The sequence below is a fragment of the Metopolophium dirhodum genome, chromosome 4, assembly GCF_019925205.1.
Source record: "Metopolophium dirhodum isolate CAU chromosome 4, ASM1992520v1, whole genome shotgun sequence".
In the NCBI taxonomy this organism is placed as follows: domain Eukaryota; kingdom Metazoa; phylum Arthropoda; class Insecta; order Hemiptera; family Aphididae; genus Metopolophium; species Metopolophium dirhodum.
The window spans coordinates 25,075,135-25,099,703 of NC_083563.1; the positions used below are offsets into that span (position 1 = coordinate 25,075,135).

Below are 24,569 nucleotides of genomic sequence, written 5' to 3' on the forward strand. Positions count from 1 at the left end.
ACAAGAATCTGTGCACAGGACGTGACGAGGTCCGAGAATATAACGAACGAGTGTACACTATATTATAGTATACATATGTACAATGCATATTGTATATTATGTATTATACATGTATATTATATATTTTATACACACATATTGTAGGTACCTGCGCAGTATACCTGCGTTATGTTATTATGATATTATTATAATATTACATATACGTAATACACAAGTCCATGGGTCCAGAACGTGCGTCACAGGTGTATATGAGAGATACAACCCCGAGGAATTCGTCTTTATATTGAATTTTTTTTTGTATTAACTCACGCTGTAATATATTATAGTACGAACACCGATTTCTCATATATACAGTTAATATTAATATTATTATTATACGATACCCACTACCTATAAGGTCTTTTTAGTTATCAGATTTACGAAATGTTTCGACAAACACGTTTCGGAAACAGAATCCGGCTGTAGCTCGTGTTTTACGATCTATTCAATATATGATTGTGAAATTCCTGTCTGTAACTCGTATAAAATATGTTTTCGTCAAAGGTATCAATACGCATATCCTTCAAACTTCAACGACATTTGTGAAAATAACATAACAGCTCAAAACATAATTATTTATATTATATTTATTACGTTCGTGAAAAAAAACTATTAAATTAAAGTTATTTTTTTTTAATTTATTGTTTTAAAATGTACCTACATTTAAATGTCAACGGACACGATTGTTATTCAATGAGATGTTTATTTGAATTCGTATATAAAGTTTGTATAGTGTTAAACGTTTTAAATGTGGCGTTACAGTATACAACATTTGGAATTGAAAATAAAGTCCTCTAGAAAAAAAAACATTTGTAACCTACGTTCTACGTGTTAGTATCTTTTATTTTTTCTGTCACTGCTGCGTTTATTCTCACGTTTTAGAGAAAACTCATTTCACTTCTGAAACATCGCGCATCGTTAAGTGTGTACTTATATATATATATACTCCAAAAAGGGCACGTCTGTAACCTACTCGCAGGTATAACAACGAACCTACCAGGTGTATCAGCAGGTACATATTGTATGGTAGAAGAATATTGGTTATTGTCCGGTGGAAAAGGTTTTTTGTACGTTCTAGCACAGAAAAATGCCTTTTATTCGTTTGTCGTATTTCCGCCATTATTTGATATAGCTCACCATTATATTAGTCTGAGCCATTGAAACCCCCGTAGTATTATACCTTGTATTCAAATATTTCAATGATTCGAATGATTTATCAAATGTTACTTGACATTATTTCTACAAAACCTGTTGATACAATGATACGTTGTGTGTTTAACAACTGATAGTATAATTTATTTCAGTGTATAGAAATAATTATGAAAGATAGATAAACAAAGTTTAAGAATACAATGAAGAAATTACCAGCAACCGAATTCTTGTACACCATTATACGGACGTCTATAAACCTGAAAAAACATTTTAATCGGAAAAGTATATCTATAAAGTTATTAAAATAAAATTCGTTATCATAAGACCTATACTGTTAAAAAAAGTTATGCAATCGGACTGAAACTAACGAAACTGGTCATAATGATACGAAACATTTAAGATTCATTCAAGAGTTTTAAACTTGTTGTATAATATATATTTCTTAATTCATGGTATTTTTACACTTCTGGATGCGATGAAGAGAGAGATTAAAAAAACCTGTATTAACTGTCAACATTTATTATGTGCACTTACATGCATGCATGAACAACAGACATGTTATTTACTAAAATGATATAGGAATATATAGCTAATTATTTCAAACACTATTAACAGTTTAAAATACGATATCAGAAAAAACATTGAACACAACTGTAGGTATATTCGACCATACCATACCATATCCTGACCATACCTAAGTATTAGTTAGAAAATCGTATCGTAAACTTAACTACAATATAGATAATATACAGTAAACATATTTGTTTTGTTTCATTATTGTGTAATAATAAAATATAATATAATATATTATTACATAAAATATAATGAATACAAAATAGTTGTATTCGTATATGATGTACTTTAAGTGGATGTTATATAAATCGAAAATCAAAGCGGAAAAATAATGTCTCTTGAAAAATTGCGTTTACGATTTGATTGAATTGTATTAAATGTTGTCAACGCGCGGAGGATGACATCAGCGTAAATAGTCGATTGAAGGGGAAATAAATAAATCGACTTATTTCGATACATGTTGTAGGTAATATGCGTATTGTGTATTATTATTAAACAAGACGTTACCTAAAGTCTCAGCCGGCTAAAGTAGGAATTGAATCCTTTGAGGACGGTACCGACGTATTTGTGTCATAGACGTGTTTCGTGAAAGTATCCATCTATAGCCGTCTATGGCGTATTATAGAGCATTGAGAGTTAAATACTTTTAAACGTGCCACTTATAATGCATTCGCCCATTGTTTATTCTAAAACGACACTTACAAACGCTATCCGTTTAAAATTGCCATTTAACTGACCTTTCTCCGAGATTACTGCACGGGCTGGTATTGGCCGCACCAACCAACACGCTCTGGGCTTCTCGCATTATGATAATTGATAAACATGCAAGTCGACATGTGTACTCACACACACACACACGTCACTCATAAGTATATTAGTCACGTGGTAGGGAGAATTTCGTTTCCTTCAGTTATGCAACGTTTGTTTAACGCGAGGAATGTGTAACGAACGACCTACAATAATAACAATAATAATGGTTATAGGTAGGTATAATAATAATAATAATAATAATGCTTAAATATGTGCTGCACCCGCGGCTGCACAACGAATTATTGTGTCAAGGAATTCGTTAAGACTGTTAAGAGTATAATAATATATAAAGTAGGTGCCCACAAATCTACAACCATGATACCATGGTCTGGTATAGGAAGCTTGTGTGTGTGGCCGACGACTAATAACTATACTATACCACGTTTCGTGTATTATTCAAAATCCGACCATAAGACGATAATATTATAATAATTCTGGACAAACCGAAAGCAAATCTAATACGCAAAGTGTATAATACCTATTCCTCGCGTTATATAAATTATCGGATTATTTATTCATATTATTATGTTACAATATATTATTATAATTTTGATAATGATAACACGTATTGAAAGAAAATAATTTACCGTATTTATGAAATCGCATCTTAACATAATATAGGTATAAAACTATAAACGTATTATATAGTATTATGAAATAATTGTACTCGCCACTGGATAACACCGGTGCAGTGGGGTGCCACGATATACCTTGTGATTATCACATTGCCTTATGGAACTCCGTATTTAAATGACAGCCTTGGAAGGCAACCGGTTTGGGACAAGCAAACAAATTACTTTCGGTCATTTTTTTTTTTCGTTTACAATATACTATTTTTTTATGCACACAAATAACATGATGTTTGGTAATACTATTAACAATCGGCGAGGTTTTGTCATAAATCAGATTTTTATGGGTATTTACTGGCATACGATCCAATATACGTTGGAAACCAGTTTCGTCCAACATATATGGAATTTCGCCCGGACGATCCCACATGACTTTGATTTTGGGTCGTGTATTAAAAGTGAAACTGATCATAAATAGGTATTTCAGTAATTAAATAACGTAATCGATTTATGTTCTTATCGCGATGATTGATCAAATCAATTTGACATTTGCAAAGGTCGAGGTTAAGCGACAAAACAATAATATGGTAGGTATCTACATAATACATCATAGCTATTGCTATATAGGTACGTGAAGTTTGGTGAAAATCTTTAAAACTAGAAAGTCGATAGACTTTTTCGTAATACGCTCAAGTTCACAAATTTGATTATTTGCTAACGTTACGAAAACGTTGAATCGTGTCGGAATTCGGATTAAGATTATTGAACTATGAGATCACGATGTTATAATATATGTATGTATCGAAGGTCTTTCTTTTAAATATAGGTACAGCTTATTAATATTGAACGTGTTCATAAAATTAGATCGTTAATGTTAATAAATTGACCTCAATTTAGTTTAAAACGTAATAGGTTTGATAAAATTAAAATTTGTGAATTTTTTTAAACATTTAATAAAAAGTCTTTTAAAAACTAAATACAAAATGACTATGGAGTTTTGTTTGTATGGTATCGATTTGAGTTATACGTCATACTGTGGCATTCGTAATCAAATTGTGTATAGGTACCTGTACAATTTTTATAAGTAACAATAATCCTTCTTAAAGTTATAATAGGAGATACCATCACCGCTCGTATAACGATTATATCCTCTAATAAATAATGCGTTAAAAATTCTTCCGCTTCCTGATTTTCAGAGCTTATTATTTCAGAGCATATCATAATAATGGCTATAGGTATTGTATTATTATAAAAACCGAGTTTATATCGAGTACACAATATGATATTATACATTTATACGCAGTCTGTTAACCGCAAGTTGAATTTTTTTTACTAGTCTGCAACTCTGCGTCATCCATCGATGTTTGCGGCAAGTTATATTATAATATTATACCGATAGGCACATGGAATTAATACGATTTGTATGAAAACTACTAGTCATTGTTTATAACTATATTGATAGGAAATACATAATATATCATATAATTCATGTATAGTTACCGATTGACCTTACCCTTGTATCGGATCATATAGTTTCGGTGTAGTTATACTAATAGACGCGTACGCGTGTCACTTTATTGTTTGTTACAAATTTCATTTCCTGACTGAAAGTTTAACGTGATTTATTTGTATATTATGTTGTGCATCGATTTATAAAACTGCTATACATGTTATATATTGGCTTCAAAATATTATTATAACCATTGGCGCAACTAGACATTTGAAATATGGGGTGCTTAAGCTCCAAGTTTTTTTGTGACTCAATGAGACCTAACATCCAACGAATTTTTAGGGGGTACTAATGACCCAAAGCACCCCTCCCCCCTAATTGAGCCAATGATTATAACCGTCGCAGTGCATTTTTTGATAAATTTGGTAGTGGAAAAGAGAAGTGTGTATTTTTATACTGCACCTAATCAGGCTTATAACCATTACACGCAAAACGCAATACATCTATGTCCTATAATAACTAAGATCGTTCACTAACGTCTTACATAACCGTTAACCAATGTTGGTCATTTTTCAAAAGTGTACAAGCGTTTTCATAACGATCCGTAGTTCATATTGTTGTCGTTATAGAGGTGTCAAAAGTGAATTGAATAGGTATATAAAATTGTGGTACCGGATGTTTTCTATCAGTATTCGACTATAATATAGAGGTCGTCGACACAGACTTAGAATAATACTACCTAGCAACGAAATATAAAAACATTATTTCAATATGATTTAAAATATTCAAAGTAACCAATTATGTGATCTAACCAATTTTAATTAAAATTATATATTTCCTCTTTTTTAAAATCTATAACACATATCGTAAACAGTGTTATAAAATTGTTATGTATAATATTATTTAATTAGTGTTCTTCGCTCACTTGTTAAGTGCATTTCAAAAATCTTCATCCCTTCTACTTAATGGCTCTTATTATAATCGTTTATACTTCCATTTATTACTACGAGTTACTATTTTTTGGAATTTTTCATTCTCATTACCATTTTAGTATGATTACATAGTTTAAATAAAACATATATAGTTACATTATGTCATGACTTAAAAGGGTATTTTTTACTTTCGTTGATATTTTTATCGTTAGTTTTTAAAGTAAGAAACATGGAAGAAATTTAAAAAAAAAAATAATATATTATGTCTAAGCTAAGAACAGCATATTTTTCATATTTTGAGGTTTTATGATATATGAATACTACTATCTACTTCTATTTCATACTTTATAATTGTATACGAATCTGGACCTTATAGTTATCACAATATTGAACAAAACAAACTATTTAGGTACTTTTGTAAACTGTGGACTGGCGATTGCCATTGTCATAGTATCAAACGTATGTGTCTTGTACTTTTTCTTAATATTTTATGACGCAGTATAAATATAGTATAATATTCACATTATATATGTCATGTTTGACATATTATTTTTTTACGTTTCTTGACGTCACATACATATTAAATAGTGACGCTGCCATTAAATCCACTTATATTAGCCACCCATAACTAACTTGGGTTTATGAACGCAGTGAAGGGGTTAATTTATTCGCGAGTACGTGACGACGATAACGCCAAAAATCGTGTACAAGTGGTACATGACTGTCATAAGTCAAAAATACATACTTTGCCAGTCGACGACCATAATATAAGCGTAAATAGGGTGCGAGGGTCGCGGGACCCTTTGCAGAAATTAAAGCGCCCTACCCAATAATCGATCAATATATGTAATGTATTTATTTCCAAAACGTTTTTTTGTTGCGTACACATTATTGAAAAATTATATTGTGTAAAAGCATGTTCATAATAACATTACCAATTAATTCTGCTAGTTTACTATACAATATAAATACACAAACGTCCATGGTCCACCATGCAAATATTTAAAACGTACCTATAGTTTGGATCGACAATGTTGTAAAAGTAGTGGTTTAGTATTGAAAAAGGTATATTTTATGAAGTCTCAAATTGAGTTGCCGTGTCTAACAAGAGACCAATTTAACTTTGTGATTATTAATGTTTAATCAAATATTATGACATAGTAGGTGCCTGTAAGTTATATTACGTCTATATAAATCTTCTTAAAAAAAAAAAATCGTTTTATTATTCCGGATTGATTTTGGAATGTGCGCGGGGGGGGGGGGAAGATACGTCCGGACGTCCGTTTTCCCTTCATATATATAGGGCTCAAGCACAGTTTGATTTAATTACGTCCTATTCTCGCGCGACCCACGTCGACTGCAACACGCGTTCGATAATATTATTATCGCCTTATCGGTATTGGCTTGCGATCAGACGAATTAATATTATTATTATTATTATATCATAAGCCTTATTATATTAAAACATTATATTATTATTATACCCACCGATTCTCTTGTATAGGTCTGCGAAATCGTATACAACTTACTATAATATGCGCACGATAATTTTTCCCACACCCGCAGCAGCGGAGGAATATATGGTAAACGATACCGTCTCGATGTCATATGCAATGTACGTCGTGTGCACGTGCGGTAACACCACACTCGTTTGGGACGACCGTAGTACACACACACAAACAGATATATTATTTATTTTTTTACGCGCATGTGTAATACGCATTACAATATTATCAAGGTAAACGAGAATACCTCTGCTGGCCGCCAGAAAACCAATGAGCCTCAAATTTCGTATATTATATTATTATTATTATTATTATTGTCATAATGTCGTGTGGCGTCCGCTGTAGTCGTTGCTACTGCCTACTCTTTACACGGCTATTTACACATCCCAAGTCCTAACCCATCAATTGGCTACTCGTCGGAGACGATGATGCGCCCGAAGAGGACCGTTGCTGTTGTTGTTTTTCGTTGCTTCGGTTTTCTTTTTTTAGAAATTCCATGATCAAAAGATCAAATCGCGGTTTCCCGCATTGACCTCCGACGTTGTTTTAAGTACTGTCGTTCTAGGTCGACCTGGCTGATTTAACCTGGAAAATTATTTCACGTATCGCCTCGGGAACGTCAAAAGTTCAACTCTGTCTCTACTATATAATATTATATATTTCATATGTTCGCATATAATTTATTCTGGAAACTTCGACACCAATTATATAATATTATATGACATCAGACGATGCAGAGTGCTTCAAGGGTGACCCGAATAAAATAAATATTCAACTTTCCGTCATCGCACAGATTGCGCAAACTTGGAATATTCAAACGTAGCTTATATAATATATATATACATATATACACTAATAGGGGAGGCATAGGGCCGGGAAAAAAGGGGGTTGAAATAAATGGCTAGGGATCGCGATTAAGCTATATATACCGGAGTTTCCTGAAATGCATTAAAACTTATTTTCTCGTTCCACCTTTTGTACCTGCGCGCGTAGTTATTATTTCCCTACACTAGAACTTAAATTTTTGTTTTATTCTCCACCCTACCGTAAAACCGCATATACACGAATACTTCCGTTTTTCTTTGTATACTAAGACCCAAATCATTGTTGTCTACCACCAAAACGTATTCATTCTTTTATGCTATTCGAATTGGGGCCAAGTTATATATATGTATATAATATAGTATAAATAGGTGACATAATGGTCTTATGTAGGTACACGTAATCATATTTGAAACGCGCACAATACTGTCTGAAAAATTATAATGGTACGAATTTATGGTGTGAGTCTTATTGTAGTAGTTTTAGACTATACTTTATAATATATTATTATGTATGTGTTCTCTATCGTACCTATTATTATTATCAAACATTGCATTTCAACCACAGTCTTTAGAAATGCATTTATACGGTAACGATTGTCACAATATTGATAACTATATATTATATAGAATCTTATATCGCGAATCACATGAATAAAATAGTCTTTCAACCATATACTTTGATAAAAACGACGATATCCGTCGCCCGAAGGTTAGGTTGGGCTAACCCTAAGATAAGTACGCTATGCACTATTATAGACCAAAAATTGCTTTTATCTCGGTTTCCTAACGTTACGTAGTTTACCAACAGTACAGTTATTGCAGAGCTAAATATATATAATATAATATATAATAATATGTAATAATAATATCGTCTAACCGTCGTTAAAATATATTATATTATATTATATAATACATAATAATATATAGAACAATAATTGTATCGTTAAAATATATTATCTATGACTCTTTGAACGTTTAGAGTCGTCTCGCCGTAATATTTTTAATCAAAATTACAACGTTCGGTGAAAATGAAAAAAATATTTTTTATCATTAAATAAAAATATGATCGTCTAATCACAATAACAAAAAGCCTGGTGGTCGTGGAGCGTTGTGATTTCTGTTTTATATTACGATACATCGCCGCAGGATTTGCAAAGAATACTCGTTTATCAAAATAACAATATTATAAATGGGTTGATAATTCGTATGTAGCATGCGTAGGAGGAAATTAGAGGGAGAGCTGGATCACGTATTGGTATGACAGATGAACATTATTTAAGACGTGTTTTAAGACGCCATTCGAAATACTTAACATTATGTATAAATAAGTATAATATTATACATAATGTATTACATATAATTGTATTTCATAATCTTTATGATTTAACACAAATGTAAATTGATATAACTTTTAGACTTTTAATTCGTATAGCTACTGAATTTGATAAAGAGCGATAAAACAGTAAACTGGAATTAATAATTATAATAGGTAAAATATTTTTTTAAATTATTTAAGTTCTGTATTGTTTGACATAAAATTTTAATAGTTCGAGTTCGGATCGTCTCCGAAAACATCACTTACGATACGATCCGCCCAGCTTTTGGAAAAAATGCCATTCAAAAGTTGTCGAATCACGTCCCCCGCGTGTTTGAGAGACCCTGTCCGTCGGCGCGTCTGCAGTTACCCAGCGACCACTTTCACCTTTCCGGCTGGACCTCACCCGCACACGCGTGCCCACCCCTCCACTCGTTATAATGTAGGAATAATGGTCCGATTGGACACGTACCTACAGGTTGAAACAATTTGCCGTCTAGACATTGGTAGCCATATATACCTATACTGTATACACAATAATATTATTATAATAATATAATGTGCTGCGGAAACTATACACAAGGAAACGTAATAATTGGAAAATGGGCACTCGCCTAAGACAAACTGTACAGGACATGACGAAATCGAATTCCATCAAATTCGGTTGGCCGCCAAAAAATAATGGTAATAATAATGGTAAATAATAATACTGCGGTAACGGGTATAATATTTAACGTGATTTGGCTATAGCGAAGGCCGTACCGGTCTGTTTGACAATCGAACACCGTTAAGTGTCAAACGTATATAATATAATATACACTGCAGCCTTTTAATTTTGTATAATACGTTACGTGTACAATTATACATACCTACTTAAAATGTACCCGAAATCAAGACATGCTGTTTATTTGTACGATGTGCCCGTAAATTGTTATTCGTTTGAGAGCGTTTCGACTTTTTCGTTCGATCCGCAATTTAATTATCTCTTTTTCCCAACGATGGGAACGACGATTAGTTGGAAAGTCGCCAAACCTATTTGTTATCCCTTTATACGCAATTTTTCGGAGTCCTATATTAGCACGAAATGATTTATATTTTTGGCTTAATTCGTGGACTTTTCAAGACTGGGTTAGGTTGCCAGCTTTTCAGAGAAACTTTGTCGTGAAGCCCTGAGCATTGTTCAGCCTTTCAATTACGATATTATTTACTTTATACTCCGTTTATTAGGTATACAGAAATAAAACCAAAATTATAACATATAAGCAATATAGTCACAGAATATAATATACAATTATAATCTATTTGCTGTGTTATCAATATAATAATCTATAATGTTATAAAGCTTAAAATGCTGGTAAAATTGTTAAAATGCTCCGTAAATAAAATAAAAATATTAATATAATATCTAACATATCAGCTGTAGTGTTATCAATATTATTCCATAATATTAACATGTTATATTATAATAATTTCCATATTTTACGATACATTAAATTCGGAACTTTGAAAAGAAAACTTTGCAAGCCGCGAGTCACAAGAATACAATGCAGTAAAGTCACAGTCAGTACACTGATCAATAGTGTATTTTTATATGATCTTCGTGTTCCCCCAATTTAAACAGTATAATATCTTGACAGATTAACTTATCAGACTCGTCTTAAATTTATTGTTGAGTTATTTTTAATTTTTAAAAGCAATATTATATTATATTTACAGGGAATTTCTGAAACTTAAATTTCATGTACCTATTAGCAAATTTTTTATACATAGGGTGATCATAACTTATATTCTATCATATCATTTACTTATTATATGATTATTTGTACAGATTTTTCTACACACAAATATATATCATATACTTTTTTCTAAAGTACGCTTAATATTATATGATTAAATACCATTTGATAAAATTAATAAATTTGAAAAAATAGATAAAATCTTTTTGTAAATAAATTGGACAAAATAAATATATAAATAATTGTATAATATTTGAATGAATGATTAATTTATGTATATTTTTTATAATATTGATAACACAGAAAATAGATTGCAAATATATTCCGAGATTATACTAATTATCTCATTATATTATCATTTTCGTTTCTAGGTTTTATTTCCGGGATTCCCATTTATTACGCATGGAATAAAAAAGTAAAATAATTGAGTATTTTCTACGGCTCAGGGCCAAGTATAAAAATATTCATAAACAAAAAAAAAACGTTAAAGCTTAATTTCTGAATGTATAATATATATGGTAATACTACTTATAGACTGATGTAAATATATTCATGGTACACATCAGTCCCTTGGAAAATTTCACACTGTATTGAAAAGTATGATAATATAAAGTTATAACGGAATAATTCTAATATATGTATTTTGAATGGCAATGAAATTAACTTAAATCGTTATTTTACGTTTCAAGTATCAGATTTCGCCCAAAATTTGAAATTTAACACTTACATTAAAAAGCAACTGTGACTGTATTCTGATGCTTATGAATTATTATTAGGTATATGAAAAACTTACGACGGACCTTGCATTACATTTGCAAGCCTTAAGTATTAAAATTAAAAATTGTAATACAAGTTAAACCACCAATATAAATCATAATCAATATAATCTGCACATTTTTATTGGTTTGAATGAATTTCATCAAAATTTGAACTTAAAATGGTAAATTATGAATAAAATGTTACTATACAAACACTTTGTAAAATTTCAATTCTGTACGGTAATTTCTTTCTGGATTACCTACAACAAAGAAAAAATCGAATTTTTTAAAGACTGGTGTTGCGTAAATATTTCAGTTTTCCCGTGTTGGTAGTTTTCCTCCGAATTATTAAGAAAATTCCTGCTTGATAAAATGTTTAGATAAAATATTTCTAAACCGATTTATATTTTTATTTAAACTAATAATAAACATAATTTTATAAGCTAAATCTAACTTAATAAATTCTATTGATTTTGTAGAATATAAATACACAATATTATGTATAAGCTTAATTACTTAATTTATACGTTTTAAAAAGTGTCATATTAATAATTGTCTTACATAATATAGCAATATTTTCTAAAAAGCTCTTGAGTGATGATCAATTGTAAAATAGAAATTTTTTTCTCTACATATTTGTCATTTAAAATTCAATTTCCGTTGGTTTTGAGGTGAGTTTAACCTTGTGACACAAATAAGTCAAAAATATTTTATCTTAAGAAACACTATTACACATAATTGTACTTAACCGCCTTTTCCTAACTCTAAGCCATAAATAATTTTGACAAATTATTGAAATTCGCCAGTCTGTAGATCAGTTAATGTGTTTATTATACAATTCTTTTATTCTTTTCACAAATGATGACACCAGTCATTTTCTAGTGCACCTAAAGTCCGTAAGAAATGGGTACTATGACGCACACTAAACGGTGGTTAGTCATTAGCGACACGCTATAATGTACCAATTGGTTTTCATTGGTATAGAATTCAATACTTCAACTGTGAATATTAAATGGTTTTGTTTTTTATATATACTGTTGACCTCATTTAGTCAAAAATTATCACACAGATTAAGAAGATCCCACTAGGATTCTCACAAATTTCTTAAATAATTTGTAAGTTAGTTTTATCTAAGAACTTTTAATTAAAGACCATAATATTATAAAAGAAAAAATTATATTACAAAACATATCTAGTTATTTTGATATAAAAAAAAATATATATAAATACCTACCTATTATAAAATAAATATAAAAGTAGGTAGGTACCTATATTGTTTGTTGGAGTTTATAGCATTGGAAAGAGATCGCATTTATATTCTATTAGGATTGAGGTTCTTCGATGTATAAAAAGTGGTTGCTAGTCCATTTACAAATCATATTGATAACTATATAGGTACATCGACACATACAAAGATCTGAAATATCCCGAAACGTATCCAGTTGTTTTATGTCTTTTATCTGATGGACAGCTTTCTATACAGGTTCTATATTCAGTTTCTTTACAGGACTATTTTGTCTTTATCTATAAGATAAGACAAATATAATATATATATATATAAATAGTATATATTAATAAATAAGTCAGTATAGTATGATATGTATTTAAAAAACTAAATTTAATTTAATTGATATTAAAAGAAATGTCAATATTATTTTCTTCGATCTCAAATAATATTAAACATCTCGCGTGTATTTTAAAAGAATTTTAAGTGAAATCCCTATACAAAATGCGGTATCTCAATATGCCGTATAATAGGTGTCGAGTATACTTCATCATTGACCTAGGTAAGGTTAGGCATAGCATTGGATGCGTTAAATGACGAATAATGATAAACAATTGCATACGATAGTATGCGATAAAAAATAATTTTGAGTGGAAACCGTCTGTCAGTCTGCGAAAAATACGTAGAGATACGTATTAGTTAAAATTTTCAAGTTCCTGCAAATAATATTTTTTAATCAATATCAACATAATTATAATCATTATTTATTTGAAATTTTCTCGAAATTTGAACTTTAAATGTCTTTACAAAATCAAACTTTACTATTTTTGAGTTTCTAAGGTTTCTGTAAGAGTAACTTATGTGGAATCTTGTATCAATTCTATATAATAAAATGTGTTAATAATTTAATATTTAAAATTGAATTGATATTTTAACGCTTATGAAAAATTGTGACTGTATTTTTGATATTTCTTGATTATAATATAATATAATTATATATTTTTTCTTATTTTCTGTTGTATTATCTAAATCTTAAAAACTTTTTTTTTTATAAAATTTCAAATTATACTTATCCTATCATATTCATCATATGATATTACCAACAATTATTGTAATTAATTGTCTTAACGTATATTAATTATTATGATTCTTTTCTATAATGAAAATGTAATTAACATAATTATAATTTATAACTATGGTTAAGCATAATAAACAGGTAAAATTCAAAACCTTAAAAACATTTTAAATATTTTGTATAAGAGCAGGGTTGGTTATAAACTTATATCTAGTTGTACACTAATATTACCATTTTGAAAAAAACTACCAAAGGCAAATAAATTATTGCATATTTTTTCACTTAGTAAGCTTTCTCTTTCCTTTCCAGTTTATTTAACTAATCGACGGCATAACTCTTTTAGATATGAAGCACCTTTCACTGGTTTCATATATTTATGTATACAGATGGGGTGTCATATGGACCGCATGCGAAGTTTATACATTTCCCTATATAAAATCTGATATGCCTATGATAACAAAGCCCTCCCTAGTATTGTCTAAATTAAGTCTACGATCATACATATTGCTATACACATACTTTGGCAAATACAATTACCTAATTTGTGTTTCTAAATAAAAAATAATTTTTAATTAATCTTAATTAATTTTTACAGATTTGACATGTTAGTAGTGTCTGTGGAAATCTGAGTGGTTACGGGGACTACGGGGATATGTCGACAACCAGTGGCGGCGACACTAAACACATGCAGGAGAACTCGGTGACCACCTTATACGACGGTGACCGGACGGTTGTCAACCATAGAGTGTCGCCACCGTCCTCATCCAATGCCGACAGTGGTTTGGACAATTCTAACACAGAATCATCAGCTGGCGACGCTAAACTCATTATAGACGTGCCCGACTTTTCCAGAGGTATTGTTGTATACAATTGTTGTTAAACAATGCAATTGATTTTTCATAAAAAAATGTTGACTAATTGTTTGATAATATTCCTAACTCATATGTCTTATTCTTTAATTTAATTCCGAGATTATCGTAGTTATAAAGACTAACCTATAAGCCTATATTTTAAAATATATATTATTTTATTGAACTATATTTAATTAAATATTTCAAACATAACATTCTTAAGGTGATAATATGATATAAATATTTTATGTATTTTTACTTTTTATAGAAATGGAAACACCTCGCACGGGTATTGATAACCCGAGCTTTGAGACTGATAAAACTGACGTACCAAAACCTCTAACTAACGGGCATAATGGTACCGTTAATCAAGAAAAGGATAAAATGGCTGAAGCTGTGAACTTAGAATTAATTAATATGAAACCATTCGCCAAAAGCATTAATGGCAAAGAAAATGGAGTTCCCACGAAAAAAAAAGAAACTGCTGTCAATATGAATGATACGTACGATGACTATTTTATCCCTGTGAATGAACACAAAAAATACATAAGGTTAGTGTTTTTCATAAATAATAAATTAATTTTGATGGATTACAATTTTTATGACTTACAATTAATTTGATTTACCATAGGGGTGGAGAAAAATTGTATGTAACCAAAGATAAACGAGATATGAATCAATCTAAAAAACCATTTATGTGTTGGGTGTTTGGATTGGTATTATTGGCTGCTGCTGTCATCGTCGCTATTTTAGCGTCAAGTAAGTAAAATCGATTTAAATTATAAATCAGAGATTAATCCCACGTATTTTAGCCGGTATTATATTCAACAACGAAACCGCAGTAGAGAGTAGGAATTTCATGGAGAATGAGAAAATCGCTGGTTTTGGTAATCACCACGGACATTTCTCGTCAGTCAGCCCACCACCTAGTGTAGAAAGTTCGAGTCCATTTAGCCCTCCGACCACCGATATGTCGGGAGTATACCTTCCTAGAACCGTACAAGGCGAAATTGTTATTGACAATATGCAATTTACTCCTGACTTGGCAAATAAATCATCTGGAGAATTCCAAAGATTTGCGCGTTCAATCGAAACCGAGGTAATTTATCGTTAAATTAAAAATTGTATTTTTACAATAATATATTTTCATATGCTTTCAGCTGAAAAATGTTCTTTTTAAAGATCAACCATTAAGTACTGTTAATGATGATATGCATATTAAAGTCATTGAATTTTCGTAAGTATTGTTTATTCATTATAGATTAAAGTAGAACTTACATGAACTAACTGTTTATTAATTATATAGTGCTGGAAGTGTAGTAGCTAAATATAGAATAGGATGGGAATATAAAGATGATAGCGAACCACAGGATCTCATTGATGCAGTAACTCTTCACAATCGATTGGATAGTTATTTACGAGAGTCTAATGGATTTTTATACAATTATAGAGTTCCTATCCATAGATTGCGCTCAGATCGTAAGTAAAAATTAGCCTTACCTGGGTACCTTATTTTTTTTTATAAATAATACAATATTTCAACCTTAATATTATATTTACAGCTGTTATGGATAAATGCAAAATAGATAACGGAAAATGTTCCCATTACTGTTCTTACGATTATAAAAATTTAGAATTTGTATGTTCGTGTCCATCTGAACTTACCATAAGTGAGAATATGAAAGACTGCAAGCGAATTAGTAAGTGTTTATAAAACAATCAAATGTGTTTAAAATCTATGTATACATTTTTTTTTTAGTTGAAGAAGACAGCTTTGACACTATGTCCGAATACGATTCTTTTCCGAAACTTGAACCTAGTTCGGTACCTGAAACAAAATCGGAAGCAGAGCCTGAATTAAAGATAGAAGCTGAATCAAATTCAAAATCTGAACCTAGCTCAGAACCAGAATTGAAATCTGAACCAGAGCCAAGTTCAGTACTTGAAGTCAAAGACGAACAGAAGCCTAGTTTTAAACCAGAAATGGAAGCTGAACCGGAGTCAAGTTCAGTACCTGAAGTAGAACCGGAACCAAAACAAAGTTCAGAAACCGAAATCACTGCAGAATTTGAGCCTAGCCCCGAACCTGAAGTGAAAGCAGAACCGATGCCAAGTTCAGTATCTGAAGTAAAATCTGAATCAGAGCCAAGTTTAGTGTCTGAAGTAAAATCTGAATCGGAATCTAGTTCAGAAACAGAAGTTAAAGCAGAACCGGAGCCTAGTTCAGAACCAGAAGTCAAAGCAGAGCCGGGGCCAAGTTCAGTACTTGAAGTAAAATCCGAACCAGAGCCAAGTTCAGTACTTGAAGTAAAATCCGAACCAGAGCCAAATTCAGTACTTGAAGTAAAATCTGAACCAGAGCCAAGTTCAGTAACCGAAGTCAAAGCTGAACCAGAGCCAAGTTCAGTACCTGAAGTCAAATCTGAACCAGAGCCAAGTTCAGTACCTGAAGTCAAAGCTGAACCAGAGCCAAGTTCAGTACCCGAAGTCAAAGCTGAACCGGAGCCAAGTTCAGTACCCGAGGTCAAAGCTGAACCGGAGCCAAGTTCAGTAACCGAAGTCAAAGCTGAACCAGAGCCAAGTTCAGTACCCGAGGTCAAAGCTGAACCGGAGCCAATTTCAGTACCCGAGGTCAAAGCTGAACCGGAGCCAATTTCAGTATCTGAAGTAAAATCTGAACCGGAGCCTAGTTCAGAACCAGAAGTCAAAGCAGAACCTGAGCCAAATTCTGTATCTAGTGTAAAACCTGAATCTGAAGTGAAGGCAAATCAGCCAGAACTTAGTCTAGAACAAGAAATAAAATCAGAATCAGAATTTGTCACAAAAATAGAACCTGATACTAAACCAGAACCGGAAGCTAGTGCAGAGCCAGATTCAAAATCAAGTTTTATTGACACTTATGAATCGTTGTCAGACGTTGATATTAGTTCTGATTCAGATCTCGCTGAACAAAATAATAAGCCATTTTCAAGTTCTTCAACAGAGAAATCAATTTTAAATATGGATCAATCTGATAGAGAAGCAAAATCACATTCAGAAGAAGTTTTTAGTCATGAAATCAAACCTGAAGTGACTTATATTGTATCAACAGAATCTGAATTTGAAACGAAAACTGAGTCACCATCTAAAGACAATTCTAAATCCAAAGAAAGTTCTGAATTGTTAGGAGATATGGATTTGAATGATCCAGAAGAATCCACTACAATTCCATCGATAACCGAAAACTGGTTGACTACCGCTTCATCTATAGTTCCAGGTATTCCTAAATTACCTAGTGATTTGGAAGTAACAGAAAAAGAAAATGTATCCGCGGAAGAAGAAATGAAGACAGAATCTTTAGGTTTGGAACAAATGGAATTGAAATCAGAAAATAATTCTTCTATTGATTTAATATTGGAATCCCACTCTGAAAGTCCAATTGAAAAAATAACCGAAATTCCGGAATTAACCATTTTGGATAACGTAAAAGATTTATCTGGTATAGTAACCGTTTCAACTATAGATACAGCTTCAACCATCAAAGAAGATATGAATTTATCTATTAAAGAATTGGAAAATATTACAACTGAACATGTTGCTGAATTCATTGATATGACCACTATGTCTTCAACAATTAATCAAGAACTAATTAAGCCATTGCATAGTTCAACAGATTCAAATTTCTCAGAAAAAAAACATTCAGATGATTTGATAACTTTAGAAAAAACTAGTATACCCGACCCTACTAAAAAGTTACAGTCTTTAACATCTCTGGAAGATCAGATAACTAATTCACCTAATGTTGATGTTTTAAGTACATCTACACAAAGTAGTTTCGACAATTTCAAGGAAAATAGTTCACCTGATGAACAAGATGCGATAGATCAAATTATAACACACTCGAGTGAATCAAACTTTTCAGATGTCGTTAATGAAAATGACAATATGAGTGCGTTAGATCTATACCAAAAACCAGAGTCAAAAAAAAAAGACAAGAAGACTTCCAAAAATCCTGAATTTTATTTTTCTGATAGTGGATTTACAAAGAGAAACAAAACAAAAACAGAAAAAGAAAACAAAAAAAATAATAAATCAGATGCCATGGATATGATGTCAGAATTACTAAATTCAAACAAATGTGAAGAAGGACAATTCCAGTGTATAAACGGTACAACCAAGGACGGTTCATATTGTATAAAAATGTCATCAAGATGTGATACAAATAAAGATTGTACTGATAACTCAGATGAATATGACTGTGCTGAAAATGCTTGTTCTGGAAATTTCCAGGTAATAAGAGTATAATTTACTAACTAATTATTTATGTCAATCAATATTAAATCAATATTATTTTTCATCAGTGTAAAAGTGGTGAATGTCTACAAAGAAATCTGGTCTGCAATAACATCATGGAATGCGAAGATGGAAGTGATGAACAATCTTGTGGTTCGTGTACAATACACATAATTCTTTCTTTTTTTTAACAATTTATAAAGTCATAATAAAATGTATGTTTTATGTGTTATTGTTTATATAATAGATTTATGGAAATGTGCCAATGACGAAAAACAATGTACTGGTGGACAATGTTTACCAGTATCCTATTTTTGCGACGGAAAATCTGATTGTGATGACCATTCAGATGAGCTACAATGCAATAGTAATACTATTTATAATACAAATATAATACAAATATTAAATTATGACATTTATATAATTTCTTATTTAGGTACTTGTGATGGGTATCAATGTTCTAACAGTTATTGCATATCGAGTACTTTACGGTGCAATGGAGTCAATGATTGTACCGGAGGCGAGGATGAACAAAATTGTGGTATGTAGATTTAAGATTATAATAGGTTAACTATAATTGTGTAGACTTACCTTGTAGCTTGTTTTTAATAATAAACCTAAGAAATGTGTGAAGTTTCAGTTAAAGAATAACTGAAAACTAATGATCTATCTGATGCAACTGTGTAAATAATATTTCAAAAATTATTTAAAATTATAGTTACGACTTACGGGAGACCCTTTCCCGTTGTCATGAATATATTCAATTAAAAAAATAATTATAAGAATTATAAATCAAATATAAAACATTAATACATATAATCGTTTATTTTTAGAATGTAATTCCGACGAATTTAAATGTAATACTGGGTCAGAATGTATTCCAAAAAACCAAGTTTGTGACAATATAGCACAGTGCACAGACCGAAGTGATGAATGGCAATGTGTTCAACTCGATGGTGTTCAACTTTTTGCAAAGTATGTATTATTGTATTCTGTAGATTTTTATATTATTACATTCATAGGAATATTATATTAGAGGTGGGTTGTGTGCTTAAATTTGAAAAAAATGTTCGAGTGAAGTTCGAGTACCGATTCAACTTGACTACTTTTTTTTTGTACGAGTACACCCAAGTACACTACTTATTTTGAACTCAACTTGACTCGGAAAAATTAATACTTGACATGAAAATAATAATATGTACTCGCTTAACTTTCCTATAAATATATTATATATAAACCATCTATGTTTAATGACAGAAAAGAAAGCGAAATCGCCATGAAAGTATGTAGTGATAATTGGACAGACACTTGGAGCAACTTTGTGTGTCAAAGTCTTGGATTTACTGAAACAAAAACAACTAATTTCCGAACAAATGAAAACTCTACAGAAAACTTTGTGGGCTATCTTAAGTTGAAAGATAATTTGACTTTAAATAGTTCTAAGAGTTTGACGGGTTACCTTGAACCAGCATCGACATCCTGTGAGACTGTGGAAATTAAATGTTCTTCTAAGCACCGTAAGTCTTTATTTTGTATTAATTTAATTTTTTGCATTTCAATGTTTAACCTATTTTGTAGTGTGTGGAGATTTTGGAGGCAAAGATCCACTATCCATGGAAATGTGGCCCTCTGTTGTCTACCTTCATAACGCCAAAACCCATAAGTCGTGTACATCTAGTCTTGTAAAACGGAATTGGATACTATCGTCTTATAGCTGCGTACATTCTATGTTAGTACATTTTACTGTTAAAACAAAAAAAAATTATTGGTTTAATTATTTAATCTTAAAATTTGTATTGTTATTATTTTAGTGATGAATCTCTATCGCCTGAACAATGGGAAGCGATTTCAAGCAAATCTCGAGTAGCCAATGAACAGAATTTAACAAGAAGATCAGTTTCCAGGATAATTAGTCACCCTGGAGTAAAATTCGAAAAATTCCGTTATTTCAACGACTCTGTATTAGTAGAACTTAGCATGCCGTATGATTTATCAGACGAAGTCAATACAATTTGTCTACCCGAACAAGTTGTCGATAACAAACAACCATGTGTCACCGCAAGTTGGTCTTATGAGTCTCCAGGAGGTGTGTATTAAATTTTATAACTAGTTATTCCCTAACAAAGTTATTACAAAAATCAATAAATTTATTACAGTTATATAATTATTACAAATTTTAAAATTATTAAAATATTTAATTTATAACATAATATTATATATTCCATAAAAAGATTTTCATGATTATTCAGTCTTAGATGCATTTTTATAAGCAATATATTCATTTTTATAATTACAGTTTTCAAACAGTTTTCACGCTATTTGTCTGAACCATTAATGCAAACAGATTTGTGCAACTCAACTGAACACTTTAATGGTTTCCTGACAGAACAGGAAATTTGTGTTGCTTCGCGAGAAATGGAAGCCAGTAATGTAAGTGTTATTATCACAATGTAAATAATATTCATATTCTAACAAGTAACAATATATTATATCGATTTGTATTGTATAATGTACAATAAGTATGTGCCAAAAGGTATAAACATTAGAAACTTAGTAAATTATAAAAATATTATTTAACGAATGCGTCAGAATAAGATACAAATGTATTATAGTAAAATAATTTAGTACCTATACAGTATTTAACTCAAAAGATTTGAGATGGTCAAAAATCAAAAAATCAGTACGAAATATCATATAAGATTGATAGGTATAAAATATATAATTTAACCAAACTATTCATGAACTGCTTACTATAACAGAGGGTTGGTATAGGTAATACAGTTTTTGTATACTTTTAATAATAACAATTTTAGAAATTAGGGGACGGAGTGGCCGAGCGGACTAAGGCGTCGGTTGCGCAAGTGCCGTCGCCGGTTCGAACTCAGCCATGGGCGGCATTTTTCTTCGGGCAGTTACGGTATCCGATGAGAGAGGCCGCCATCCCTCACCCGGAAATGGCAGATACCTACGGGTGCCCACTTAAAAATTCTGCCAAAATAAACACACATGTGTTCAAAACTTACTCACCCCCCACAGTTCCACAGACTAATGACCTCAGTTGTCGAAGCCACAACCCCTTAAAAAAAAAAAATTTTTATATAACCAAACTATTTAAATAATATGGATAAATAAATAAATTACTATATGGTTTTAAAATGTACATTATATAATATATATGTACATTACATAGCTATTGGCTACTGTTTCACAAAATTATAATGCAATTACGATTACCTTCCATTATTTCAAAAGTTGAGTACCTATATATAAATTGTACGTGTTGCCAAAAAAATAACTATAATAAGTAATTTTATATATAATACATATTTATTAGTTATTTTTAAAAATACATTTTTATTTTCAATTAAATTAATAAGGTTGTCACAAATATAAAATAATAATTCAAATTTACTGCAGTATTGTAATGAATTTTTATTATTATTTTCATTACTCAATTAAAATATAGATATTGATTTAATGTTAATCGTTTTTTCTCAATCAACATCTATTTTTACAATAAATAATATGACATAGAAATATTAATTTAACAAATGACGTGTTTGGATTAAAAAAAAAATAATGTAAAACTGTCTTTAATTTCTACGATTTTAATAATATGTTAATCTGACTAAAAAAAAATAAAAAGCAGAACCTTCATCAATTTGATACAGAATCCTCATTCATTTTTATTTTTTAATTTATTAAAATATCTTAATGATCACTCCTGCAAAATATGCTACATCTGTGTTTCAAAATACTCGTGAACTTTTTTAAATCAGAACATCTGTAGTGTCTGAATACGTACTGTTCATAGTAATATTGTGTGCGAATTTGTGATTAAACAATGTTATAAAATTAGTTTTGTTATATTATACCTGCATTTATGAAATAATATCGTGTGCAAAAACACCTTTTAGACCGAAAACATGTATGTCACTCATTGAAATGTATCAAGGACGTAATTAATATTTTTTTTTGTCAGGTGGTATAGGTATTTACCAGAATCATTTTGCTTTAATTTATCATTCGCCTAGCATGTATTAAAAATCGACCAATTAACAAAATAGAAAACAAAACGTGTTGTACATCAGTAGATATTTTTTCGTTTGCTATTTATTTATAAAATATCGTTGTCGTTTTACAGATGGAAATTGGATCGCCACTAATGTGTTTGGCGGAAAATGGATTGTGGCAGGTACAAGGCATGCTCAGTTACCGGGGTGGTTACGGCCGGTCATCAAAACCATCGCTTTACAACGCAATTGTAGAATCTGTACCGTGGGTAGAGAACACAATAGCATTTGGGGTTTAACATGTTCTCTCGGCCGATTCCCCCCCTCCCCCCACGGGACTAAATGATTAATACTGTAAAAGTATTTAGTAATAATAATGAAATAGAAATCTATTAAACGACGACCGTTGTATTATTATCTATATGTAGTGTCGTAATTTATACTTTTTTTTTAAGGGGATATTATATTTTTGTAATATAATAATGTATTTGATGTTTTAAGTACCTACTTTTAATTTTTTTTTTTTTTTTACTTATGTTTTAAGAGAAATTAATCATGTAAACTTATCTAATTAAATGCGCGGTATATTATATGTATACAGTTAATTAATATTTAATTTCATAGGCTTTTATGATACGGCATGTTTTTTGACACGAGTAAATACCGAGTTGCCATATTGATTTATAGGAATATTATTCATGTCTGTAAAATATTATCCGTCCATTTATTATTATTATTTTGTATTTTATATTATTAACCAGTATAATAATATATACGAACATGTTCCTTCGGTCGACCGTTTACATTGTTTCGTGTGTTGGACACGCGATCATAATATTATAGCTTCATTAGTTTCGTTTAAACGACTGTATGTCAGTCGTGCAACGGTCTCATCGACGCAAAAGCTCGTTAAATCCAAAATTATATCTTTTATACTTGTTTGTAATTATTATTATAACATTTTTGTAGTTGTGCTCAAGAATATTATATTTTAATATATTATTATTATTTTTATTATTATTTTATAAGTGATGTGATTTGTTTTAAAGTTTGATACTTTGATGTATCAACATTTACATGTATATATTATATGTATAATCATAAAATAATACATATTAATATATTATACATATAACTATACCAATATCAGTTGGATTTTACTATGAAAAATATACTCAATATTAATATTAAATAGATTTATTGTATTAATTGTATGATTTAAAATAAAATAAATTTGATTTACATACTATTTGTTTTATTTGATTTTATGGAATTATTTAATGTGTTATTTTGATATTTCGACCATTACCATAATATGAAAATAAGGTTATTCTTTTTCCTATACTTATTAGTTATTACTTTTTCAGTTTTAATAAGACTAAGTGAACTACTCCATTTTAATAATATCAACTGTATTCTACGCAAATATTGCAGTTTTTCAAATAAGTACGTTTGTCAAAGGTACCATTT

The 24,569-nt window shown here is 30.5% G+C and overlaps 1 protein-coding gene across 2 annotated transcripts in view; it reads left to right on the forward strand.

The window, feature by feature from the left end:
* Window positions 1-24,343, forward strand: part of LOC132942478 (uncharacterized) — a 69,710-nt gene extending 45,367 nt beyond the window's left edge. For both annotated transcript variants that reach the window (XM_061010894.1, XM_061010893.1), the window contains exons 3-19: window positions 14,559-14,817; window positions 15,083-15,365; window positions 15,446-15,573; window positions 15,627-15,913; window positions 15,975-16,051; window positions 16,121-16,293; window positions 16,377-16,514; window positions 16,574-19,083; window positions 19,155-19,239; window positions 19,334-19,453; window positions 19,523-19,627; window positions 19,920-20,061; window positions 20,344-20,603; window positions 20,665-20,815; window positions 20,898-21,172; window positions 21,383-21,516; window positions 23,231-24,343. In XM_061010894.1, coding sequence (XP_060866877.1) covers window positions 14,616-14,817; window positions 15,083-15,365; window positions 15,446-15,573; window positions 15,627-15,913; window positions 15,975-16,051; window positions 16,121-16,293; window positions 16,377-16,514; window positions 16,574-19,083; window positions 19,155-19,239; window positions 19,334-19,453; window positions 19,523-19,627; window positions 19,920-20,061; window positions 20,344-20,603; window positions 20,665-20,815; window positions 20,898-21,172; window positions 21,383-21,516; window positions 23,231-23,398 — 5,238 coding nt within the window. In that variant the 5' untranslated portion in view covers window positions 14,559-14,615 and the 3' untranslated portion in view covers window positions 23,399-24,343. The remainder of the gene's footprint in view (window positions 1-14,558; window positions 14,818-15,082; window positions 15,366-15,445; window positions 15,574-15,626; window positions 15,914-15,974; window positions 16,052-16,120; window positions 16,294-16,376; window positions 16,515-16,573; window positions 19,084-19,154; window positions 19,240-19,333; window positions 19,454-19,522; window positions 19,628-19,919; window positions 20,062-20,343; window positions 20,604-20,664; window positions 20,816-20,897; window positions 21,173-21,382; window positions 21,517-23,230) is intronic.
* The last annotated feature ends 226 nt before the right edge of the window (window positions 24,344-24,569 follow it).